This window comes from Chelonoidis abingdonii, chromosome 8, assembly GCF_003597395.2.
Source record: "Chelonoidis abingdonii isolate Lonesome George chromosome 8, CheloAbing_2.0, whole genome shotgun sequence".
Lineage (NCBI taxonomy): Eukaryota > Metazoa > Chordata > Testudines > Testudinidae > Chelonoidis > Chelonoidis abingdonii.
Window position 1 is genome coordinate 106,184,468 of NC_133776.1, and position 23,983 is coordinate 106,208,450.

At 48.1% G+C, this 23,983-nt stretch overlaps 1 protein-coding gene across 3 annotated transcripts; it reads left to right on the top strand.

Moving 5' to 3' along the window:
• Positions 1–6,105: 6,105 nt before the first annotated feature.
• On the top strand, positions 6,106–23,662 carry ITGB1BP2 (integrin subunit beta 1 binding protein 2). 3 transcript variants are annotated; one of them, XM_032794899.2, is made up of 8 exons: positions 6,106–6,658; positions 6,790–6,908; positions 7,191–7,246; positions 10,989–11,059; positions 11,518–11,620; positions 14,309–14,428; positions 17,068–17,130; positions 22,920–23,662. In XM_032794899.2, exons 1-8 carry the CDS (start codon positions 6,516–6,518, stop codon positions 23,172–23,174), a joined length of 930 nt encoding a protein of 309 aa, XP_032650790.1. In that variant the 5' UTR covers positions 6,106–6,515; the 3' UTR covers positions 23,175–23,662. The 3 variants fall into 3 exon arrangements, with proteins under 3 accessions (XP_032650790.1, XP_032650791.1, XP_032650789.1); XM_032794898.2 differs by having other exon boundaries at positions 6,107–6,658; positions 7,188–7,246; XM_032794900.2 differs by lacking the exon at positions 14,309–14,428 and having other exon boundaries at positions 7,188–7,246.
• The last annotated feature ends 321 nt before the right edge of the window (positions 23,663–23,983 follow it).

Below are 23,983 nucleotides of genomic sequence, written 5' to 3' on the forward strand. Positions count from 1 at the left end.
CTTTTTGTTGTTCTCCGGCTGTGAGTAAACAAGGTGTCCTCCTAACACCATCTTATCTTAAAATTTCTTCTAAACACATCTGTAAGTACCAAGGGAACGCAAAGTAATTCGGCTATGATGATCTTTGTGGTGTCATTCACATGTATGTTGATTTGTTGGACTGTTTAATTGGGCTATCTTTTAAATCAGACGTTTCTTCATGTTCTTCTTTATAAGCAAGAGCCCTGTATTGAGTTCTTAATGAGATTATTGTTTTATATTTCTTTCTCTTTTATTAACTTTTCTTTAAAACGTGTGGAAGTTTCTTCTTCCTAGGGAGGCAACAGGACGGAAAAGCCAGGCTGTGGGCTATTTTCCTATTGCTTTCAGGAAAGAGCAGGCACGGGGGGGGGGAAGGCAAGCCAAGCTGTTGGCATTTGCATCTCAATGTCCTGAGGTAGAGAACGCTTATCTCTGGGAAGCAGAGAAACCGATTTCTCGTGGCAAGCGGGGAAGGAGGGGAGAAGGAATTTTTCCCCTCGCTTTAGCATCCCAAGGCATCTTGGAATCTGGGTGTCCCACCAAGGAGGGTTGGGGGCACCAAGAGAGGGAAGAGGGGGGTGGCTCTCTAATTAAATTCCTGACCTGGTGGCAGCCCAAATACCCAAGCGTGGTAGTAGCTTGGGGAGTTTCAGGTAAGCCCCCAGACTTTTGGACGCAAAGGCCAGGTTTGGGAACAGGACCAGGCTGTTGGACGCTAAAGTTCAGGTCTGGGACTGGAGAGCTAGATTACACAGCTATCCCCCACACCCGTACCCTCTTGCCACCGCCAGCCCTGGGCTCTCCCCCACACACACCCCTGTGCTGCCCATCTCTGGGCGTCCCCCTTTTCCCCCCCACTAATGCCCCCAACCCAACACCCCCTGCCGCCCAGCCTGACTCGTGCCCTCCACCCACACCCCTCGACACCCAGCCTGGACTTTTCCTCCCACCCCAGCCCTGGGTCACTGGTAACTTGCTCCAGGCGGGTCACGTCAGCAGGTTAAATTGGATTGCACAGAACCGACAGGAATCGATTCCATGTGATTCAGAATGCAGTCAAGTGTGAACAATTTTCAGCTTGTGTGACATTGGAGGAGATCTCGATGATATATAGACTGTCCTCCATGATGATGCGAAAAGTTGAGGTGCCTTTATATTCTTTGTTCCACTCTTGTTTCTATGGGGAATTTGCAATGCAATATCACTGTCTTCCTATTTAAACAACTAACTAAAACACGAATGGAAATGTGTGATCATGGGAGACTTTAAACTTCCAGATAAGACTGGAGGACAAGTCTAGCAAGAATAATAGGCTCAGATTTTTCTGGATGCGATAGCTGATGGATGTCTTCACCAAGTAGCTTGAAGAACAACAAGAGGGAATGCCATTTTAGATTTAGCTTTGGTGAAGTTAGTGAGGACTCATAGCAGAAATGGTTGTAGGGGGACAACCTTGGGCTTCGAAGGTGATCATGAGCTAATTCAGTTTCAAATCAGATGGAAGGATAACAAAAATAGATCTGGACAGCGTTATGGACTTCAAAGCTACACTTTAAAGAATTAAGGAAAGTAGGGAAGTGGAGTGGATTGACAGAAGTGTGGATCTAAATGCGGAGGAGGCCTGGAATTACTTTAAGTCGCAGCTCGCAGAAAAATACAGAAGCTGCATCCCAAGAAAGGGAAAAAAAACATAGAGGACGGTGGTAGACCAAGCTGGATGAAGCAAGCATCTCAGAGAGGGCGATTTAAGAAAAAGCAGAAAGCCTACAAGGATGGAAGATGCGGTGGCGTATTCAAGGGAAAGCTACCGTTATGAAGTCACGAACATTGGATAAGTGAGGAAGGCTAAAAGCATGTAGAGGTGTGACTTGCAAAGGGAATTAAACAATAGTACAAGGTTCTCATAGCAATAAATAAGAGAGAAACAAAGAAGAAGTGGAGGGACGCTAAAACACTGAGCGATGGAAAGGAGGTTAAGGACAAGCCTAGGGCATGCGTCCAAATTTAAATAAGTACTTTGCCTCAGTCTTTAATAAGCTATGAGGAGCTTCGGGCATGATGGCAAGGATAACAAACGGGAATGAGGATTATGGAGGTGGATATTACCGCATCAGGTAGAAGCCAACTTGAACAGCTTAATGGGACAAAAATCGGAGGGCCCAGACAATCTTCATCAAGAATATTAAAGGAACTGGCACTGAAATTGCAAGCCCATTAGCAAAAATTTTTAATGAATCAGTACTCAGGGATTGTACCGTAGCAACTGGAGAATTGCTAACATTAGTTCCTATCTTCAAGAAAGGGAAAAAACGTGATCCGAGTAACTATAGGCCTGTTAGTTTGACATCTGTATACATAAGGTCTGGAAAATATTGAAGGAGAAAGTAGTTAAGGACCATTGAGGTCAATGGTAATTGGGACAAATATACAACATTGTTTACTCTAAAGTAGATCTTGCAAACCAACTCTGAATTCTCCTTCTTCAGAAGGTGACAGATTATTTAGACAAAGGAAATGCAGTAGATCTTAATTACTGTCGATTTCAGTAGGCATTGTGACACGGTTCCCTTGGAATTATTAGTTAAATGAAAGATGGGTCAATAGAAATTGTAAGGTGGATAAGGAACTGGTTAAAGGGGAGACTCCAACGGGTCGTACTGAAGGATGAACTGTCAGGCTGGAAGGAGGTTACTAGTGGTAGTTCCTCAGGATTCAGTTTGGGACGCAATCTTAATTTAACCTTTTATTATCCTTGGCACAAAGAGCGGAATGTGCAATAAAGTTTGCGGATGACACAAAGCTGGGGGGTATTGGCTAAACAGAGAAGGACGGGATATCATAACAGGAAGATCTGGATGAGCTTGTAACTGAGTAATAGTAATAGGATGAATTTATATAGTGGAAAGTGCAAGGGATTGCACATAGGATTAATAATGAAAAAGAATTTTAGATATACATTGGGGGAACACTCAGTTGGAAGCAACAGAGGAGGAGAAGGACTTGGAGTATGGTTGATCACAGGATGACTATGAGACCATCGCGATATGGCCATTAAAAAGCAAATGCAGTTTTAGGATGCATCAGGCGAGGTATTTCCAGCAAAGATAAGGAGAGTTAGTACGTTATATAAGGTACTGTGAGACCTCATCTGGAATACTGTGTTGCAGTCTGGTCTCCCATGTTTTAAGAAGGACGAATTCAAAGTGGAACAGGTTCAGAGACGGCCTATTAGGATGATCCGAGAAATGGAAAACCTGCCTTATGAAGGAGACTCAAAGAGCTTGGCTTGTTAAGCTGCCAAAGAGGCTGCGGCGGGATATGCTTACTCTTTATAAATATATCAGGGGGATTAACATTAGGAGGGAGAGGATTATTTAAGCTTAGTACGATTAGACACAGAACACAATGGGTACAAACTAGATATTAGGAAGTGTTAGACTTTGAAATTAGACGAAGGTTTCTAAACCATTAGAGGAGTGAAGTTCTGGAAAAGCCTTCCAAGGGGAGTAGTGGGGGCAAAAGAATATCTTGCTTTAAGACTAAGCTTGATAGTTTATGGAAGTGCTGGTAGATAGGTAGTGTTAATTTTGGCAATTGATCTTGGATTATCAGCAGATAAGTCTGCCCAGTTGGTCTGTTGATGGGATGGTGGATGCGGATGGGTCATCTCTCTCTTTGGGAAAGACCCCTGGTATACAAATTCCCGCCCCTGACTTTAAACAATCCAGTTCTCTGATTGGTCCTCTGGTCAGGTGTTTGGTTACCCTTTCCAGGTAAAAGAAACTTAACCCTTACCTTACCTATCCATTTATGACAATAGCCCAGGGCTGAGACAGCAGTGGGGTGCGGGTCTGGGGAGAGAGCCCAGGGGTGGGGCATCAGGGGAGTGCGGGGTGGAGCCAGGGCTGGGGTGAGGGCAGCCAAAAATGTTTTTGCTTGGGGTGGCAAAAAACCTAGAGCCAGCTCTGCTGTCCCTGCTGTGTCTATTTCCCTGGCCAGATCCCTATTCCTGGCTGATTCATCCATGGCCAGATCCCTATTCCCAGCTGGTCCATCCCTGTCCCGTCCACTTCCCTGGTCAGATCCCTATCCCTGCCTGGTCTGTCCCCACCGTACTCCCAGCTGGTCCATCCCTGTCCCGTCCACTTCCCTGGTCAGATCCCTATCCCTGCCTGGTCTGTCCCCACCCTATTCCCAGCTGGTCCGTCCCTGTCCCGTCCACTTCCCTGGCCAGATCCCTATCCCTGCCTGGTCTGTCCCCACCCTGTCCATTTCCCCATCTCTGCCCTGGCCAGTCTGTCCCTCTCCCAGCTGGTTCCCTGTCTCCATGCAGCCTGTCTCCCCCGCATCCAATTCCCTGTCCACCATCTGGTCCATCCCAGCCCCACCCAGCTTCCCTGGTTTCCCTATTCTAGTGGGAATTTTTCTCGGCCTAATGATGTTACTCACCTAAGTCCTAGATACTGGTTGATGGGCATGGATCTGACTTTCTCTGCCTAGTCCTGCTTCTCAGTCTCTCACGGACTGCTCCTGGATGGCTTGCCAGTCACATTTAAGATGGCTGAAAAAAACCTACCTTGCTTCCTTCCTTCCTTCCTAAATTCTCTCTACTTCCTCACTCACAACTCTCTTTTCTCTCACTCAATCACTTAACTCGAGGGCTGTCTCTCATGCCTCCCATCACATCCAGGCCAAGCCCAAATCTTGCCATTTTTTCATTTGCAACATATCAAAATCTCCCACCCGTCTCCATCCCAGTAGTTAACACTCCTGCTCAGGCCCTGGGATCTCCCGTGTTGATTATTGCAACGTCTGCCTTTCTGGCTAACTGTTGTGCACATTGCCCTTCACAAGCAAAGGACTGGTACACAGGAAGAAGAGCCAGAGGCCTCTCTGTGATGCTCCCCAGAAGTACCCAGGGTTGTGAGGCACCTCACCACCACCTACCCTCATCATGAGGAAGTCTTGTTTGTGCCTGATGTGGATCAGAACCTTGAAACCACCAGCCTCTGGCAGCACACGTAGAGCCTTCCAGGCCTCTTCAGGCCTCGGTCTCTCTGTTCAGGTAGCAATAGGGACACACCAACTGCCAGATCCTTGGAGTGTTCCCTGTAGTCTCTAGCCCCCTCCACTGAACACTCACAGGACTACTAGGCCTGCAGTTCCTAGGGAACCGTACTCCAGCTTGTAAGACTCAACTCAGGTTCAGCACTTTGCTTAACATCACAGCACTGAGATCTAGTTATAATGAAACCAAGAATGTGTCTGTTGTCAGAGAACCAAGATTCATGTGATAGTGAGAATACTGGGAAAATGGATTACATACAAATCAAAATCATAACATGCTTTCTAGAGGCTAAAACAAGTTATCCTCTTGTTTAATAGCTTATTTCACCCATTGTTCTCACCAGCATTTTCAGCCAAGTCTAGCTGAGACCCCTCTTTCACAAAGCAAACTGACTGTCCATTTGCTGCCTCAGGGAAGGATGCTAGGGTGTCATTTTTTGTCCCCCAAATAATCTAGAGAAAATCTTTGACGTGCACCTCAAGATGGGGTCTCTATTCTCCCATCCCTCTTCCCTGGCTGTTTGCTTCTTCCTGTTACTTTTCTCTCACTTCACAGTGCTTCATTAGCATTCAGTTCAGACTAGGGAGAGGCGACCTGCTGTGACCCATACAGTATTTAATTTAGGTCTAAACAGCCAGACACTTCTTATCTGACAGAAACCGCTTTTTCTCCTTTGCAGGTGGTCAGCCCTAGACACAGACGTTAAGTACATAATTGCCAGTGTATATACATAACTCCTTACACAGCATCTGTATGTACCGTTTGTGATTATATTGATGACCAGTGTGACACTGGCTTTTCTTTGAGGCCTCAGACGACATTCTTTGGTGACCTAGATAGACTGTATGTCCCAGACCCAGGAGATCCTTGTCACCCAGGCACCCCCTCTGTTCCCCTGGCCCATTGGCACTAAGAGGTTCCAGAGCCACCCCCTCTTGCTGCACTGTAGTGCTAGGCTGTTGGGATGCTTTTGGCACAACTTCCTGGGAGTTAATGCAGCTGGGCACAGCGTGACGCTCTGCTCCCTTGGGCTGCTGAGGTTAGGGACTGTCACCTGCACGGTGCCCCACACATTAGTGTGCTTAGTGTCCTGGCTTTGTGGCGTTCGGGGGCAGCCTTTCTCTGCAGCATGGGGAATGTGTCACTTGCTACTCTGGAGTAGAGTAAATGGTGGATTCTTTGTAACTTGATGTCATTACATCACAAATTGAAGAGGTCAGTAACTAAACCAGAGATTATGGGCCTCCTACATGAGAGGGTGGGAGAGGTGTGGTGGCCTGCGATGTGCAGGCGGTCAGACTAGATGATCATGCTGGTCCCTTCTGGCCCAAAGTCTGTGAGTCTGTGACCATGAACTACAAGCCCCTTGCGAGGGGAGGTCAAAAGGAGTGTTAGGCTTGTCTCTGGTCCCTCTCCTTAGGGCTGCATGAAGGGGTGTCACAGCAATGAGAAGCCCCCCGAGCCCTTCCGGCCAGAGGATACCTCAGACAAGCTGAAGGCCAAGCCAAGCACAGAACTCATCGTCCAAAGCCCAAAATCAGCTGAGAAGTTGCAGCGTGAAAGGCCAAGGTGAGTCAGCCACTGGCCATGTAGACGGCCTTGCCCCTGCTTCCCTCTCAAGATGGGCAGGGAAGGTTAATCTGAGTGTTGAGGGAAACAGTGCCATTTTTTGTTATGTTGTGTGTGTTTTTTCTTTCCAGCTCTGATGAGCCAAGACAGCCACTGCTGATTAAAGTGTCCAGGTCTCTGGAGCAGACCCTGGAGAAGCTGAAGCTGGCCTCCAAAAACCAATGCCCAGAGGGAGGTTCCTTGTGCAGGGGTGAGAAGATGGGGATGGGCCTGGCAGGGTGGTCTTGAGCTGTGCATTATGGGAAGCATGGAGAGTGCACAACTTAGAAGCAAGTATGTGTGTCATGCAGAGGGACTGCAGGCTGTGGGGTTGTATCCCAAGATGGAGCTGTGCACGGGGGGACTACGGACTGGTATTCTGGTGAAGAATAATGTGGCTCATGATCCTGGCTGATGGGCATGTGAGTGGAATCCCTGGGTGAATGTCTAAGCCTGATAAAAAGCTCTGTGCTGTGTGTGTTGATTACAGCAGAGGCCATTCCAGAGATCAGGACTGGCACCACCTGTAAGAACTCAGGCTGTAAGGCGGTGAGTTGCATCCTTGGCTTTGTGTTCCAAATTCCAGATCAGGGTGTCCCAGGCTCTGGGAAATCAGATCTCAGAGCGTAGCTCTGTGGACACACGCTCCCTTCCCTGCTGATTCTGGCTCAGTGCCCCGCACTGGCAGAGACCAGCCTTTTGGGTTTGTTTGGGAACTGGGGGAAGAGGGTCTTCACGATCTCTCTAGTGCCCACCAAAAATAGTAAGTGTCAGCACCTGAGACTCATGACAGGAACATCTAGCTACATTTTCTTCAGCCACAGTGAAGGTTTTGGGTGGAATCTGTTGGCCCCAAGCAAAGCTGGCATCTCCACTTCGTTCACCTAAATCCAACAGGCTTCCCAAAAAGCTCCTACTGCAGACTCCACTGGCCAGGAGAGCAGGCACCTGGAATGGTCTGCATGGCAGACAGCAGTTCCATCACACCAGCATTGCACACTGATGGCTTGTGAGGTGTGTAACCTTCCAACCCCAGAACCCTGGAGCTGGGGTGCTCAGCCCAGTGCAGCTGGGGAGCCTGTAACCATGGGGAGAAGGGAGGGATTCAAGGGGCTGGAAGGAGGGAGGGCAGAGGTGAAAGTAAGCTGGTACGCTCAGACTGAGGAAGGGAAAAAAAAGCCTGCTCCCTGCATAAGAATAGTTTAAACTCAGCTGTTCCCTGATGGTTCAGCCCGCAATGCTAGGTTTCTGGCCTCTTTGTTAATTTCACTCACAGTTACCGGGGGGGGGGGGGGGTATCGCTTGACCATGGCAAGCGCAGTCCCTGTCTGTCCTGGGAAAAGGGGATCTCTCCTACTGATATACACAACAAATAAAGCATTTGGCTGCACAGTTAAATCCTGAAGCTACATAAAGAGCAGGTGGAAAGGGGAAACTCCACTGTCACAATGCTTTCTGTCTCCTCCCTCCCCCCCTCCTCCAGCCAGGCTGCTCAGACAAAGCTCTGAATTCCTCCCCATTCCCCCCCAACAGGGGATTCTTCCCTCTAGGCTGTAGCTTGCAGTAGACTGCTGAGATGCTGCTATTGCTGCTTGCCAAAGAACATGTTTAGAACTCAGCGTTCCCTGCGCAGTTCAGTGCCCAAAGTTCAGGAAAGCCTTCTGGCATCCTTGTTAAATTTCACCTCCAGTTGTTGTTGGGTGTGTGTGACCATGGCATAGTGGGCAGTTCTTTATCTGGCCCCGCGGGATAGGGATCTCCTAAAACAACAACAAAATCAGCGAACTCATTTCCAAGTTCAAATCTATCCCATTTCCTCCCCAGCAGAGGATCATGGTTGTGATTCCAAACTGGTCTTCATGATCTGCTTGTATATGTATTCTTTGGTAAAAAATCTAACACAAAACATGGTAGATTTACATGGTGGAAAGATTTTGTGTTCTATTTTGATGATATGGTTTATTTTGGCTGAAACCAATTTTCTGAAGCTATTCTATATTAGATTTACTTACGGGAAAACAAATATTGCCCATTATGGACAAAACCTACAATAGGGATTGGAGGGGAATAACTGAATTAATTCAGTTTTTCAAAATTTATTTGTGCCTCTTTTGGAAAGAAATCAGTTAGTTTCTATTCCTTAATCCTACTACCTCTTGTCTATTTATTGAATTTAAAACATCTCTGAAATGTCCTAGGACTGCGGGTGCAATCTCAGATCTCTTTGTTTTGTCCTGCCTGCTATGAGTTGCAGAGCTGAAATGTCATATCTTCTTCTCTAAATATTCTTTTGTATTATTTATTGAAGTGCTATTTCCAGTTGTCCTTTCATTTGTTCTATCCCCTGGCTTTCTCTTTTCCTTTTTCCTCCTGCCCTCTTCCCGTCCCCCAGCTCCCTCGCTGTGGGTTTTGCCTTGTGGTTTTTGCCTTGGTTACTTACTCCTTGGCAGACCCAGCCCAGCGGCACCTGCTGGCTCTCTGCAGGCAGCAGCCCGCAGTAGTAGCTTTACTATACACACTGTATGTATGAGTGTGTGTGTCACAAACAATGCAGCTGCAGCCTGCCGCCGACTGCCCCGACCCCAGCAACCGGCCCCTACTATTGTATTTTAGTAGTATTGGAGATCCCCTCATCCCGGGGGCAGAGAAGAACTGCCCCTGCCATGCTCACACACAGCTTCCCCCCTCACCCCCAACAAATGGGAGTGAAATTAACAAAGATGCCAGAAACCTCTCTTAACCCTGGGGGCTGAACCATTGGGAACAACTGAGTTTAAACAGTTCTTATGCAGGAGGCAGTCTCCCTGCTGCAAGCTAGAGGGAAGCCTCTGCAGCAACTGCTGAGTGCCAGGCAGGGAGAAAGCACAGAGCCTAGGATGGGCAGCCTGGCTGGAGGAGGAGGAGGGAAGACACGGAGAAAAATGTGACAGTTTTCACTTTTTCAGGCTTATTCCAATAGTAAAGTTTTATTACAGACAATACTGGTAGTAATAGTAGCTTTGTTTTCTCTATCTGTGTCATGCAGTGGGAGGGATCCATGAAGTACGTAGGAGAGGTGGGTGGGTTGCTTGCGATTGGACCATATGGGTAAGAAATGTAAATTACTTTCACCCCTGCCCAAACCCCAGGGCTCCCAGCCGCCTCTGCAGCTGGGAGCTCTGGGGTTAATTTAAAGGGCCTGGCTCCTAGCTTCAGCCAAATCCCTGAGCCCTTTAAATTCTGTTTTAAAAGCCCCAGGATTTAAAGGCCCCACCTCTTCAGATAGAGGCTACGCCTCTTCCAGTTGAGGCTCCTCCTCCTCTGCAGGACTCTGGAGTACCGATAAATCCTTTAAATTACTTTCATCCCTGAGGGAGGGATTAAGGTGAGTGGAATCCAGAAGGAAGTAGATTGAAGGGTGTAGGGAGAGATTGAGAGGGCAGGGAGAGCACAGCACAGGGAGTGCCTGGCAGGAGCGGGAGGGGTAGCAAAACCAGCAGGGAGCAAACACACAATGTGGGGAAGCATGGAAATGGCAAGGCGGGAAAGGTGACGGGCATGGGGACTGAGGCCAGCTAATAATGAGTGTATGTCTCTGTCCCCACCCCAGGGCAGGTGCAAGGATGTTTTGCACCCTAGGCGAAACTTCCACCTTGTCCCTTCACCCCCATCCTCACGCCCCTGCCCTGAGGCACCACCCCCATGGCAGCTCCCCCACTCCGCCCTGAGGCGCCCCCCTCCGCTGTGAAGCACCCCCCCTGCCCCAGCTCACCCCTGCTCTGTCTCCACCCCGAGCACGCCGTCGCTACTTCAGTTCTCCTGCCTCCCTGGCATGCTCAGGGAGGAGGCGGGGCAGGGAGTTCCCCTCCGTGCCGCCCCCCCCACCTTTACTTGCCCCAGGCGGCCCTCCCCGCGCTCCCCTGCCCCAGCTCCCTCCGCCTAAATGCTGGCGGCGACCAGGGCGGCCGAAGATACGGGTGCCGTGGTTGCTGCTGAAGAAAATGGCGCCCCCCAAATCCTAGCACCCTAGGTGACCGCCTAGGTCTCCTAAATGGTTGCACTAGCCCTGTCCCATCCCCTTGGTATCTGAGCCTCCCACCCCATGCTGCATGTATTTGACGGGAGAACTCGGGAAAGGACAGTCAGTGAAGGGTCCTGAGGCTCCAGCCATGTCCTGCAGGACACAGCGGGGACCAGCTGCACTTTAAGCAAAGAAGAATTCTTCTCCTCCCGCCTTCCCCTAAAGGTACAGTCAGGTTTCATTTTCAGCAGCATGCTGTGCTGATCATTGCCACTGCCTCTTCCCTGGCAGATCTACAAGGGGGCAGAGAATGAGATGGACGCTTGTATTTTCCACCCTGGAATTCCTGTCTTCCATGAGGGGTAAGAAACATTGTTTGGAACCAGGAGACTTTTATCCCCATACTTGTAAAAACTGCCTGCCTGCCTTGGACCCTGACTCCACTCTTCAGTGGCAGACCAGTCAGCAGCACAGCAAGCTTTCCCACAAGGAGAGACGCTCACTCTGGGGGGCCCACTCAGTCCGCAGCTCCTCCAACCAGGCGGCCAGTTGTGTTGGTTATTTTTATCCTGTGGCCATGTGACACTCCAGCTCATGTCACACAGACAGGCTAGCAGATGGCCACATCTCTTGGTCCCTCTGAGTTTGTTCAGACTGGAGCTATCAGTCCCATATCCCCCATGCTCAGCATCTTGAGTGCCCCAGGTCTCCTTGCCTCCACCTAGCTCTACCCCTAAACCCCTAGAGCACCCACCTTCCTTGGACTCATGTGTCCCTTTCTGGCATTCCTACATTAATTTGTTTCTTGCTGTTTCCCCAGTATGAAGTACTGGAGTTGCTGCGGCATTAAAACTACAGACTTCAGTGCGTTTCTGGAGCAAGAGGGCTGCAGCACTGGGAAACACAGCTGGCTAAAGAAGGAGGTATGCCACTGCCGCAAGGCTTAGAGCAGTGAGCAGACAGCAAAGGAATCCTGAACTGTCACTGCTGCTTACTCTGTGCTGGTAACTGTGGCATCTGCTCGTCACTGGGGCATGACAGACCAAATGAATTCTTACAATATCACATGCAAAAAATATTATGGCTGAAACCATTGTAATTCTGAGGCCTTGAGTGTGTGCATTACCCAAGTGTTCTTTCCTGATCACACAGCACAGACAGAAACACAAATGCCTGCATTGGAGCATCAGGATGCTAGGCAAAGGGGCAGAGTAGGCATGAAGGGCCAAATCCTGCTAGTGCTGGTTATGCAAATAATCTCTCCTTGTAGGGAGAGTGGGACTGGGCCAGGACTGCTTACTGGGTCCCTTCTTTAAAGGGTAGTGCAGACCCAGGATGGAGAGAAATTAACGTCCTCTCCATTTTAGTCTGTTGTTTGCTAAATAATGTGTCACTTTGCCCAGTGGCAAGGATTCCAACAATATTTATACAGCACAGGGCTTTGAAGAGGGAAACCACCATACAGGTGTTATTAGGCTTTGTATGATCGCATGGGATAAGCCATACTGCAGTGCCTATGAAGAAGGGGGCTGCATGACAGTCTGTGGGGGCCATAGGTGCAGTTCTGGCATTGAGTGAATGCATCCCTTTCACCACATGCTGCCTTCACATAGGCTTGTGCATATAACTTTCTTGAGGGTTTTTTTAAACTGAGGATAAATTAAAACGTATTTAAAAATGTATTTGAATCTCTGATCCTTTTTCAAACTTTTCTTAAACTTTTCCCTCTTGTCTGAGACGAGGCCTGAGCATTTTAGCTCAGAAGGCAGGTGTTTCAAACCTCTAGCAACAGATGTATAGAAAGAAATGCCATCTCAGCCAAACCTAATGAAAATGAGCTAAAAAATCAGGGCATGGTAGCAAAACTAAATACACATGACACAGGCAGTGCAGAATATGAACAGTCTCCCCATGGGAGGCTAAATCTCCATGGGAGGCCAAGGGACTAAGGAAGTTGCACCCAAAGTTTGAAGGCACTTCCAAGCTAACCCAAAGTCTGCTCCTCCTGTTCGCAAGTGCAAAGAGGTCCCCATGCCCACCTGGATTTTTCCCTTGAAGGTTTGCAGTTCAGGACTGACCAGACCCACCCCTGCTTAGCTATTAAAAAAACCATAAGAGAGGACAAAATCAGGTCAGCACAAGCCTGCCCTTTGAAATATCCTGCTATTATCTCTTAACATACACCCATCTGACTGCTACAGGGTAGTCATCTTCACTGGCACAGCTGGTTATTACTCCGCCCATTTCTAAAGCAGGCAGCAACACAGAACTGGCCATTCTTACAGGATTGTGTCTGGTGCAACTGGTATAACACAAGATATTGTATATAACTGTGATTTCCCCTAACTGAACGCTGCTCTCCTTGCCTGGCTACTGCACAGCTTCCTGCAGATGGGGCAGGCTGAAAGTGCAGCCCCTTGGTTTTAACACCTTAGAAACCACTGGTGGGTGACAGATAAAAAAGTTAAGCAGGGTTAGTTAGCAAGAGCTGGGCACTGAGCCCTGAGCACCACCCTGAGTGCCAAGGCCCTGCTGCTTAGATGGGCTGGTGGGTAAGTATAAGCAGCAGTGGGCTAGGGAGGAAGGTCTCTTGGCCCAAGCGTCTGCTCCCCTCCCCTCTCTGGAGATTAATGTCCCCTGTGACTAGGAGAGAGAGATCAGCTAGCCCAGTGTCTGCACTGTCAAGTGCCCAAAGCCTTTGCCTGGCTTTCAAAGGGAAAGGCCGAGCAGGAAACATTTCTCTGACTGTAACAGTTTGGGTGTGGAAGGCTCTGGCTGAGGTACAGAGCAGGTTAAGAGGGACATTTAAAACAATTGAATTGGTTGTAGCATTTATGGGCCAGTTCATCTTCAAACCTTTCCTAGACAGGCAGCCTCACACTGACCCGGACTTTGTGCATGAGGATGACACAGGCAGCTGAACTTCTGAATGCAGGAAAAGCCTCTCAAAATATTCCTAGCACCAAACATTTCTGTATTAGATACTTGCCAGTGCCAATGTCAGTCTGAGTTGAATTACACTTGCTCCCTAAGATGGCTTTGTTCAGAAGTGTTGCCCCCAAAGCATTCCAGCTCTGGGGTGATGAGTGCCAGTATAAGGTCTGAGAGGGAGAGAGAGAATTCTTCAACCAAGTTCATGGCTGGAAACAGAGTTTTAGTTTTAGAGGAAGGACCAGCACTGATTGGAAGACTGAATTGCTACCTTAGAGCCAGGCCTGTCTGATTCCCTGAGGAATCACTGTGAGGCTTAGGAAAACCTGGTGAGGATCTTGCTGTGGAACAGGGAGGAGGATGGATATTAAAAGTGATGTAATTGCTTTGGTGACCTTGCCTCCTGCACACAATGGTGAGACGTCTTTAGTCTCATTGAGCTGCAGACTGGGTTGGAAATGGCTTTAGTCTAACTGTAAAGAACCCAGTGTTACATTTGACGTGCTGGGCCAGCTTGGCCTCTAGCGCTGTGCTGGGACTCTAGCCTTTAGTTAACACATCAGCCAGGAGGAATGGGGCAGGGCTCCTTGGCTAGATCTCTTTTTTCTGCAATGGGGGAGGAGATAGAGGCTCACGTATGCTGGAGGCTGGCCTCAGTAACAGGCTCCTTTCCTCACCAGGATACGAAGTTGGTGTCTTGTCGACAAGACTGGCATCAAACCAGCAGCCAAGTGGTGGTGACAATTTATGCCAAGAGTCCTCTGCCAGCACTCAGCTCTGTGACGGCCAGTCGCACTGTGGTAGGTGGGCTCCAGGGCTAACGACCTAGAATGCAAAATGCTGTCCTGCTGCGTGCTAGTCTTTGAGGCCTGTGCAGGCTGTCCAAGCCAGCCAGTGCCCTTTGTAAGCGTGCTGATGTTCTCCAGAACAGTCGCTTAAACACTTCACTTCTAATGTAGACTCTTAGACAATTCCCCTTGGCTCTGTCCATCTCTATCGGCTGCAGGGAGTTGCCACCTGTCTCTGTTGTTGTGGGATAACCTGATATGAATAGGACTACCCTGCTTCCTGCTGAAGGGGTGAGATCATTTCAGGCTGGCAGTGTTCTATCTGCCTTAGAGATACTGTCGCTCAGAATATTGCTGCCCTGGCTGAAGAGTGGCTGGGCAGCAGAGGATTGCCTTTGTTAATTTCTGTGGTGTAGGTTCCCCTGAGGACTGTCCTTTATGGAGCTGCAGCCACAGGGAGCAGTTTTGTCACTGTCTCTCACTGTGCGAATGAAGCTGTGTAGAGAGTAGATAAGGTGTGTTAAGAATGGCCATAAGAATGTCCAACCTGGGTCAGACCAGTGGTCCCTCTAGCCCAGAATCCTGTTCAACAGTCAAGGGTGGCTCCAGGGCGCTCTGCTGGTCGCTGGAAGGGCAGCAGGTGGCTCTGGTGGACCTCCTGCAGGCGTGCCTGCGGAGGGTCTGCTGGTCCTGCATGCAGGTCCACCAAAGCCACGGGACTAGTGGACCGCGGGACCAGCGGACCCTCTGCAGGCACGCCTGCGGGAGGTCCACTGGAGCCACCTGCTACCCTCCCAGCGACTGGCAGAGCGCCTCCAGCAGCATGCCGCCCTGCTTGGGGCAGCAAAATGTCTAGAGCCGCCCCTGTCAACAGTGGCCAGTGCCAGGTGCTTCAGAGGGAATGAACAGAACAGGGCAGTTATGGGTGATCCATCCCCTGTTGTCCAGTCCCAGCTCCTGGCAAAGAGAGGCCTGTACTCGCCGTTGTTCAAGGTCACAAAAGTCCAGCTCACCCTGTTACATTAAATTGTTTACCAAAGTTAGCAAAAGTTGGAGACAAATAGACTTGTACAAACTGGACTGTTTGCATCAAAAACAATCTGTACTGAGGGCTCCAGGTAAAATCATGGGTTGGTATGATGGGTTAAAAGATTCTAGAAAAGGGAAGAAATGCTTATAATTAAAATTTTTCAAAATATGTTTTGATTGGTTAATGTTAATAGAATGAGGTTCCCCCCCTTCTTGAATATTGTTTATCGGGGGAATTGGAGAGGGATCATTGAACTGGGAACAGGAGTGGACTCAAAAGACACCTGGAGCAAGGGTGAGGTGCCTTTTATTTGATATATTTTTATATCTATAACTAAACTCTGGCAATATTTATTGAGTAGGGTCCTGGAATCTAAGTAGTTATGCGGCTCCTCCTTGCACAGACTAAGACTGGTTCCCTAGCTTGACAGCACAGTAGTTTGCATATCGCAACCTGGACTGAGCTCCTAGATGGAGTTTGGATTGTTCTTTTGCTAGTGGCACTGGGAAATCTGTCTCTCCCATTAAGTCCAGAAATAATGATATTATAAGGTGGAGCCTGTTTTGACCCTCAGTCTCTTATGGTCCATTTAATGTAACCCTACAGCAACACGCTCAGTGCACCCCATCTGCGGCCTTCTCCTTTTGCACTGAGAGTTTAGTGGCTTCTGTCCCACGTGGCCATATTCTTTCTTCTGCATCACTGTGTCCTGAAACTCTTCTACCCTCTCAGCTAGTTTCCACATGAGCAATACTGTTTTGTAAGTCCTCTGTTAGTAGTGGGGAGTCTGGTAGTGAAGCTGAAGGGTTAACCCCGACCACCCTGAATCAGCACAAAAATCTGGCACCCGGGGGATTAGTGACTGTGCCTTGGCATCTCTAAAATCTCCTGAAGGCTTCAAATCTCACTTACTTTAGATTTTGGCTGGCAGGAAAGGTGGAGGGAGCAAAGTTAATTTGCAGTTCTTAGGTGTGGCAAGGAAAGAAATTCTTCATTTAACTGCCACATCAGCTCTAATTATGGTCTTGGCTTTGGGTGGTTTGTTAATTCAGTATTATTACAATTCCTCCACAAAGGTCTTTGATAACTTTGAGTTAAGAGCATTAGGCTCCATATTCCACTGCTGCAATCTGTAAATAACAAGACAATAAGCAATTACATAATTCATCATCTGTCTAATTATTGGTTCCCCTTCTCAGCCTCACCTCCTTTTGCAGAACACACAAATGGGGGTTAGATGCTGCAGGGCCTGGGAGCTGAGGATGAGGAGTTTGACTTTGCCCATAAAGCTTCAGGGCAGGCAGGAGATGGATTATCAGATCATTACTACAGAAGCCTGAAATGGGTGGGTGGGGGCTGTTGTGTGGGGACACAAACACCGCAGTATCAGGCTGCTTAGTCTCAGTACTTGGTCCTGCCTCAGTGCAGGGGAATGGACTAGATGATCTATTGAGGTCCCTTCCAGTCTACATTTCTATGATTCTGTGCAGCTACACTATCCCAAAAGGCAGGTCCTAGAGATGACACCTTTCTCTTGCTGTGTGGCTTTGATGCTCACTCACTCACCGGCTCACTCACTTCTGTACTTGCTAAGAGACTTTTCTTTCTTTCTTTCTTTCAGATTGATGTCCATATCATGTTCGAAGGTGACAAGGTTTTCCAGGCAAAGCTGGATCTCTGGGGGGTAAGATTTCTTTTTATCTTGGTTCCCTTATTCCAGCAAGCTGTGGATGGAAAGGGACTGGAAGCTGGGCTTAGGTGCCAAGATGTAAATTAACAGATCCCAAGGCCAGAAAGGACTGTTGTGATCATCTAGTTCAGTGGTTCTCAAACTTTTGTACTGGTGATCCCTTTCAAGTAGCAAGCCACTGAGTGCAGCCCCCCTTATAAATTAAACACTTTTTAATATATTTAACACCATTATAAATGCTGGAGGTGAAGAGGGGATTGGGGTGGAGGCTGGCAGCTCACAAGCCCCCATGTAATAACCTCATGATCCCCTGAGGGGTCCTGACCCCCAGTTTGAGAACCCCTGATCTAGTTGGACCTCCTGTGTAACACAGGTCATAGAACTGCCACGAGATAATTCCTAGAGCAGAGCTTTTAGAAAAACATCTTGATTTAAATGTATCCTGTGATGGAGAAGCTACCATGATCCTTGCCATGACTCCATGCATCTGAAGAAGTGGGTTTTTTTACCCACAAAAGCTTATGCCTAAATAAATCTGTTAGTCTTTAAGGTGCCACCAGACTCCTTATTGTTCTCATGATCCTTGGTAAATTGTTCCAACTGTCAATTGCCTTCACTGTTAAAAATTCACACCTTACTTGCAGTCTGAATGAGTCTCGCTTCAACTTGCAGCCATGGGAGCCTGTCAGACCTTTCTCTGCTGGACTGACGAGCCCATTAACAAATATTTGTTCCCCATGTGGATGCTTATGTAACTCACACACCTCCTGGGTGTGGTGTTCTGTCCTGTCTGGTGGCCTCAAGACCACTTGGAACAGAGGTCCCCAATGCGGTGCCCGCAGGCGCCATGGCACCCGCTGGGGCATCTAAGTGCATCCATGTACTGGTTGGCGGATGAACATCTACTGAAATGCCGCTGAATTTCGGCAGCATTTCGATGGTGACGCCTCTGGATGACACCGCTTGTCGGTGGCATTTCAGCAGATGCTCATCCGCTGCCACAGTCCTCCATGGCTCGTCGAAAAAGGTTGGGGACCACTGACTTAGAGAGAGAGGTGAAAGGAGTCTGCTCCGCAGCCTTAGCTGAGACAGTTGGCTTTGGCTCATACACTAAGCTCCAGAGGTCTCAGGTTTAATCCGACCTGCCGACGACTGGGGTCTGTTACACTTACAGATTGTGATCAAGTCACCCCTTAACCTTTTCTTTAAGCTAAACAAACTGAGCTCACTATCAGGATGTTTTCTAATCCTTTAATGATTCTCATGGCACCTCTGATTTAGCAACATTCTTGAACTATGGACACCTGTACTGGCTACAGAGTTGGTCAGTGCTCTTGGGGAAGCATCGCCAAGTACAAACGTGAACTCTACAGAGCCTGTAGTGCTGGCATCCCAGAGTCTTATCCTGGACCTTCTTCTTAAGGCAAGGGGACATCACATTGTCAAGGTTTTAGCCTCTCCAGCATACCCCCTTGTGGCCTTGCCAGTGCACTGTGCGCCCCCGTCAGGTTCTCTGTCAATTACCAGACGTAAGCTGGCTCCAGAACATGGACCCGCTTCCTGGGGCCTGCCTTACTCAGTTGTTTATAGAGGTAACTTGCTATGTTAGTTGCCCCAGGTCACTCTGCTCTGTGTCCCTATAAGAGTCAGGTCTTTGTGTCAGATCAGGAAACACCTCTCACCCCATTCACCTTCCTGGAGCTGGGTTATATTTCAGACAGTCCCTGTCTCTCCTTCTGGTAGAAATCCAGTTCACTGCCTTGGGCTGGGCTGGGCTGTAATTTAGCCAGCTCCAGGACCTTAGCCAACTTCTCCCTCAAGTGGTCACTTTTGCCTATTGCTCCTTGCAGGTCTGCAGACAGCTGCCACCAGCCAGCTTTATTTCTCCTCTGGAACAGCAGCTCCAGAGCAACCTTGCTGGGCACCTTGCCTCTTGCTGCAGGGACCCCACAGGAGTTAGCAGCATGCTTTGGTGGCTTCTCTCCAGGAACCCTTATTTAGCCATTCCAGTAACTCACCCCATTCTTGTCCTCTGATGGGCCTTTATAGCTCCAGGTCTAACTCCAACCAACCAGACTGGCTTCACTGGCCCCTGATGCTCTGAAACTAGGGACCTAGATCAGCTCTGCTTATTGGGGGTCAGCTGCCTTGTGGCACACTTGTTCCTGGGCCATAGCGGTGCCCAAGAGCTGAGCCCAGTTCCATCCAGCTTGAGCCCATCTCTCATGGAGCCAGAAGAGACCCTGTTCCATTCAGATTTTGATATTTAATTTTCTTTTCATTTGTAGCTGGAAAGATCTGGGCAGCTGGAAGTGCTGTGCTAGCTGAGGCAGTCTGAGTTTGCTGGAAGAGGTTTCTCAGCCACCATTTTGTAGAGCTCCAAGAAATCAATTGGACTTTTATTGCTATAATTTATAAAGTGTTTAGAAGCGTGCTGGGTGGCTCACAGAAACAAGAAAAGAGCAAGGCCATGCCCCAAAAGAGCCTGTGTGCTAACTTTAAAAAAAGAATGTTAAGATTCCAAGTCAAGCACTTAAAAGTTATGAAATGCTAGAATGAAAGATGCTTGTGCAACCTTATCTCAGCCCTCTTGGGTGCACACATTATGAAACAGTCTTTATTACACAATCACATACTGTTTTTTTTCCACAGGGTTCCTGCCTCATTCAGTGCACAAAAGGCAGACTGGTGTTCATTCAACAGTTTTTCTCCACATTGTCTAATGTGTGACCCCAGGCCTTATTTACAGCACACTATTCAAACTCTGCTCCAAATAAAATTTAATTTTCTCATAGGCTTTTCTACGGCACTCATCATTGTACTATCCACCCAACTCCGATTCATCCCAGGAGCACCTATTTTCCATCAAAGCATGTTCAGTGGCATCAAATATGCTATACTCATGGCATCCCACATCAACCCTTCCAACAATTTTGCCTGGGATCAATGTCTGGCTAAGTGGCCTATAGTTATCCAGGTCATCTTATTTATGCTTTTTAAATATTGGCACAATATTAGCATTTTCCCAGTCGTCTGAAACTTTCCCAGTGTTCCAAATCAACATTAGTGATGCCGACAGCTCCTAGGCTATATTGTTTAATAGTCCTGAGTTTAAGTTATCTGGTCCTGTTGGCTTTAAAGAGTTTAACTTTAATTGACTAGCTGCATCCTCTGCACTGAATGTCATGGATCATGTGGAAAAAATACTAATGATCATGTAATTAGAGACTGTATCATGGTGCATCCCCACAAAGGGGGCCAAATTAAGGGTGCACTGGCAGACTTATTTCTAGCATTTCCTAGCTTTGGAATGCTTGACTTTGTAATCTTAGCATTCTGCTAACACCGTTTTTGTGCCTGATTTGCTAGAGGGCCATACACTTTGTAGTATCCGTAGGCGGAGTTCCCTGCATTCCTCCATTCCCTACAACAGGCTCCCTGTGGGCCACCCTCCCATCCCCCAGTGTTTCAGTGACTCACAGCAATGCTTTCCCCCATCACATCTGGGGCTTTGTGTGTCTCCCATTCTCCCCTTCACCACATGCCAAGGATTCTGTCTCCCAGTCTTTTGCTCCAGTCCCCCCCATGTCAGGAACTCTTTGTATCCCCCAGCTTTCCTTTGCCCCATACTATGGTCTCCCATTCTCCCCCCCATGCCAAGAACTCTGGGTGCCCCCCTTACCTGTCCTGCAAGGGATTCACTGTGTTCCCTTGCCAGGGTACCCTCTTCTTCCCCTCCACCCCTCATTGCTTTTCTCCTGTCTGAGAGAGAAATCATTAAGAATGTTTCCAGTTTAAACCTGTGTTGGGTTGATGGGCAGAGCAGAAATGGGGAGGGTGTTTTACTGGAGAAGGGGTTAATGGCTGCCAGCAACGAGGTCTGTGATCTGGAGACAACTACATGTTGTGTTGAAGCTGATGCTTTACTACCCATATGCATGGGTCTCCATGTCTCCCTTCTGGCTCCTTGCCCAGCCAGTCCCATTCCCCCCCACAATCCAGGCTCCTCATCTGATCTCAGTATCCACATACACACACACACACACACCCTGGCCCAGTCTCCTTCCTCAGACAGTTCCAGTATCCCCTCCCATTCCTCATCCAATCTATTGCCGGCCCCCACGACTGGCTCCCACTTCTGTCCCCATTCCCCACTGGCTCCCACTCTCCTGGCCCAGCCACTTCCAGTCTCACCCCTCCCAGCTCACAGTCCAAGGTGCCTTGGCCCAGTCTACTCTCTCCTCCTTCAGTCTGACTACCCCACCTTCAGGCCTTCTCTTGTCCCCTCCACGTTTGAGTCTGTCTGATTTCTCCTTTACTGCCTGGCATTGCGAGCATGAGAGAGAGAAAACATCTCATGCTCTCAGTTCTCATACTGAGACTCAGAGCAGCCCACAACAGCAGGGAGTAGCAATTGTAGGGAACGTCCTGCTCGGTCCCTGCCGTGTGGGACTGAACCAGCCTCAGTGCAGTTAATTTTCAGTGAATTTAACTGCCAAACGCTAGCAAGTCTCTGCTGAGCACCTGCAGACTGAGATGCTTTCAAAGACACAAACGTTGACCAAATATGGGCATGTTTCCTAGGAACTGCAAAAGGCACATCTCTCGCACCAGGGTAATCCCTCTGCCCTGCTCCGTCCATCCCTGCAGTCTGCAGAGACGTGTTTGCACTTCTCAACCAAAGTGTATGAATGTTTTTAACCTAGGCAAAACAATGTATATTTTCCCTTAGCTCATTCTAAGAACATTTTTTGCTAAAACTTTAAATAACCAGATAAAAATCAAGCCTGATGCAAACACTTGGCGGAGAATATTTCAGCCCAAATGGTTACAATTTGGCAAAGTTATATACAGCTGAAAACGGGATCTTATGCTGGAGAGTGTTGGCCAGTCTTATAGCCAGCATGCCCAGTTCTACCTGTAATTCAGACAGCGAATAACAAGTAAAAGGTCAGAGAGTGGCTGAGTGTGACAGTGGGGCCTATGGCGACACCATTTACATGTGTCTCAGTGCTCTGTAACATGTTTTGTTTCTCTCTTCTCTGTGCAATCATACAGCATCCGTGGGTCACCCATTCTCCTCCTGCATTGGGCAGAATGCCCACATGCCCACTAACCTGCCAAGCATTTCAGCCAGGGTATGGTTTTTATCATAATTCACAGCATTCCTTCTGTACTTTTGCAAACAGTAAGTAACTAATCCTTGGGCAGGTCCGTCATTCCTGCTCTTATGCAATGTGAGACACTGAGGCACAGGGCAGTGACATGACTTAACCAAGGGCACATGGTAAATCTAGTACTGCCAGGATTAAACTCAGGACCTCCTGACTCCCAGCTCTGTGCTCAATCCTCCAAACCAGGCTGCCTCCCAATTCTACTAATATGTAGCCTAAACATTCTCTTTGGTAACTTCTTGCGCCTCCCGCCCCACTAGCTCCTGAGTAGGTAGAGCAGGGGTGGGGAAACTTTTTGGCCTGAGGTCTACATCTGGGTATGGAAATTGTATGGCGGGCCATGAATGCTCACGAAACTGGGGGTTGGGATGTGATCAGCCCCCCTACAATGGAGCATCAGAAAATCCTTGAGGAATCATGGTGTTAGTGTCCCAGGTACTGAACTCAGTGCAAACGCTTTGGTTTTCATTCTGCTCTGCCTCGTCTTTACACTGACATCTTGCTTCTCTAGGAAAGCACCATGGGCAAAAATAATAGCTAATACTAAATGTTTGGCCAGAGTGTGTCTGATGAACCCTCACTGTGACATGCCTGCCCCATTCTTTCTAGGTCATTGATGTACAGAAGAGCTTTGTAAACATGGTGCCCACAAAGGTGGAAATTACTCTGCAAAAGGCTAGCCCCATGACCTGGGCCAAACTGGAGCATCTCCAGAGCAGCTCTCAGCCCAGACAAGACCAGACCAAGAAAGATCCTGTGGATGCTGAGGACCCCGAAAGAGTGCAATGGGAGGAGTCAGATGATAGCTTGAGCTGGTCAGAGGAGGCAGATGAGGAGCGGGAGGAAGGAGCAGTAAGCAAATGACATTCATGTAGTGTCTTCAAAACAGAGATTGAAGCCTCTTTCTTTCTAAGACAAGCATGTGGGACCCCAGAACCATCTCCAGGTGAGCAGATTGAATTCCCTGGAGACTGAGGGCCAGCTCTGAATTTAAAGCTGCTAGAGACACTGCCTCCCAAGTGTAAACAGTTCAGCTCACCTATGTCTCTGTGGCAGTGTCTACACTGGGATATTTCTTGTACACTTGGGAAGAAGTTAAAGAGCAGCTACTAAAGTTCGACATTTTTAAATCAGCATTCAGGTGTTTAAAAAGAGCTGACTGAGGAGCTCATTGGACTGTTAATGTTAATTTTCATTAAGTCCTGAAAAATCCCAGAAGTTCTAAAACACTGGAAGAAAGCTAATGTTGTGACAGTATTCAAGAGGGTAAATCATATAACCTGGGTAATTATGGGCCTGCCAGTATGACATTGATCCCAGGAAAGATAAAGGAGCAGCTGATGTGGGACTTTAATTCTATTACTCCTTTAATTTTTTATTAATAACGCCAATCAACATGGGTTTATGGAAAATAGATCCTGTCAAAACTGATTTGATATCTTTCCTGAATGAGATTACAAGTTTTGTTGATAAGGGTAATAGTGTACCACAATATCATTCTAATTTTTTAAATCAAAATGTTAAGATAGCACACATTGAGTAGATTAAAAGCTAGCTTATGATAAGTCTCAACATCTAATTATAAGTGGGGAATCATCATTGAACAGGTGTGTTTCTAGTGGGGTCCTGCAAATATCAATGTTTGGCCCTACACAATTTAATATCTTTATTAA

What these genes read in the sequence shown, in the direction of transcription:
- ITGB1BP2 (XM_032794898.2), top strand. Translation starts at nt 6,516, where the DNA reads ATGAAGGGGTGTCACAGCAATGAGAAGCCCCCCGAGCCCTTCCGGCCA. An exon ending in AGAACTCAGGCTGTAAGGCG is followed by an intron (nt 7,247 to 10,988) that starts GTGAGTTGCATC and finishes CTTCCCTGGCAG; the next exon opens with ATCTACAAGGGGGCAGAGAA. An exon ending in ATTCCTGTCTTCCATGAGGG is followed by an intron (nt 11,060 to 11,517) that starts GTAAGAAACATT and finishes CTGTTTCCCCAG; the next exon opens with TATGAAGTACTGGAGTTGCT.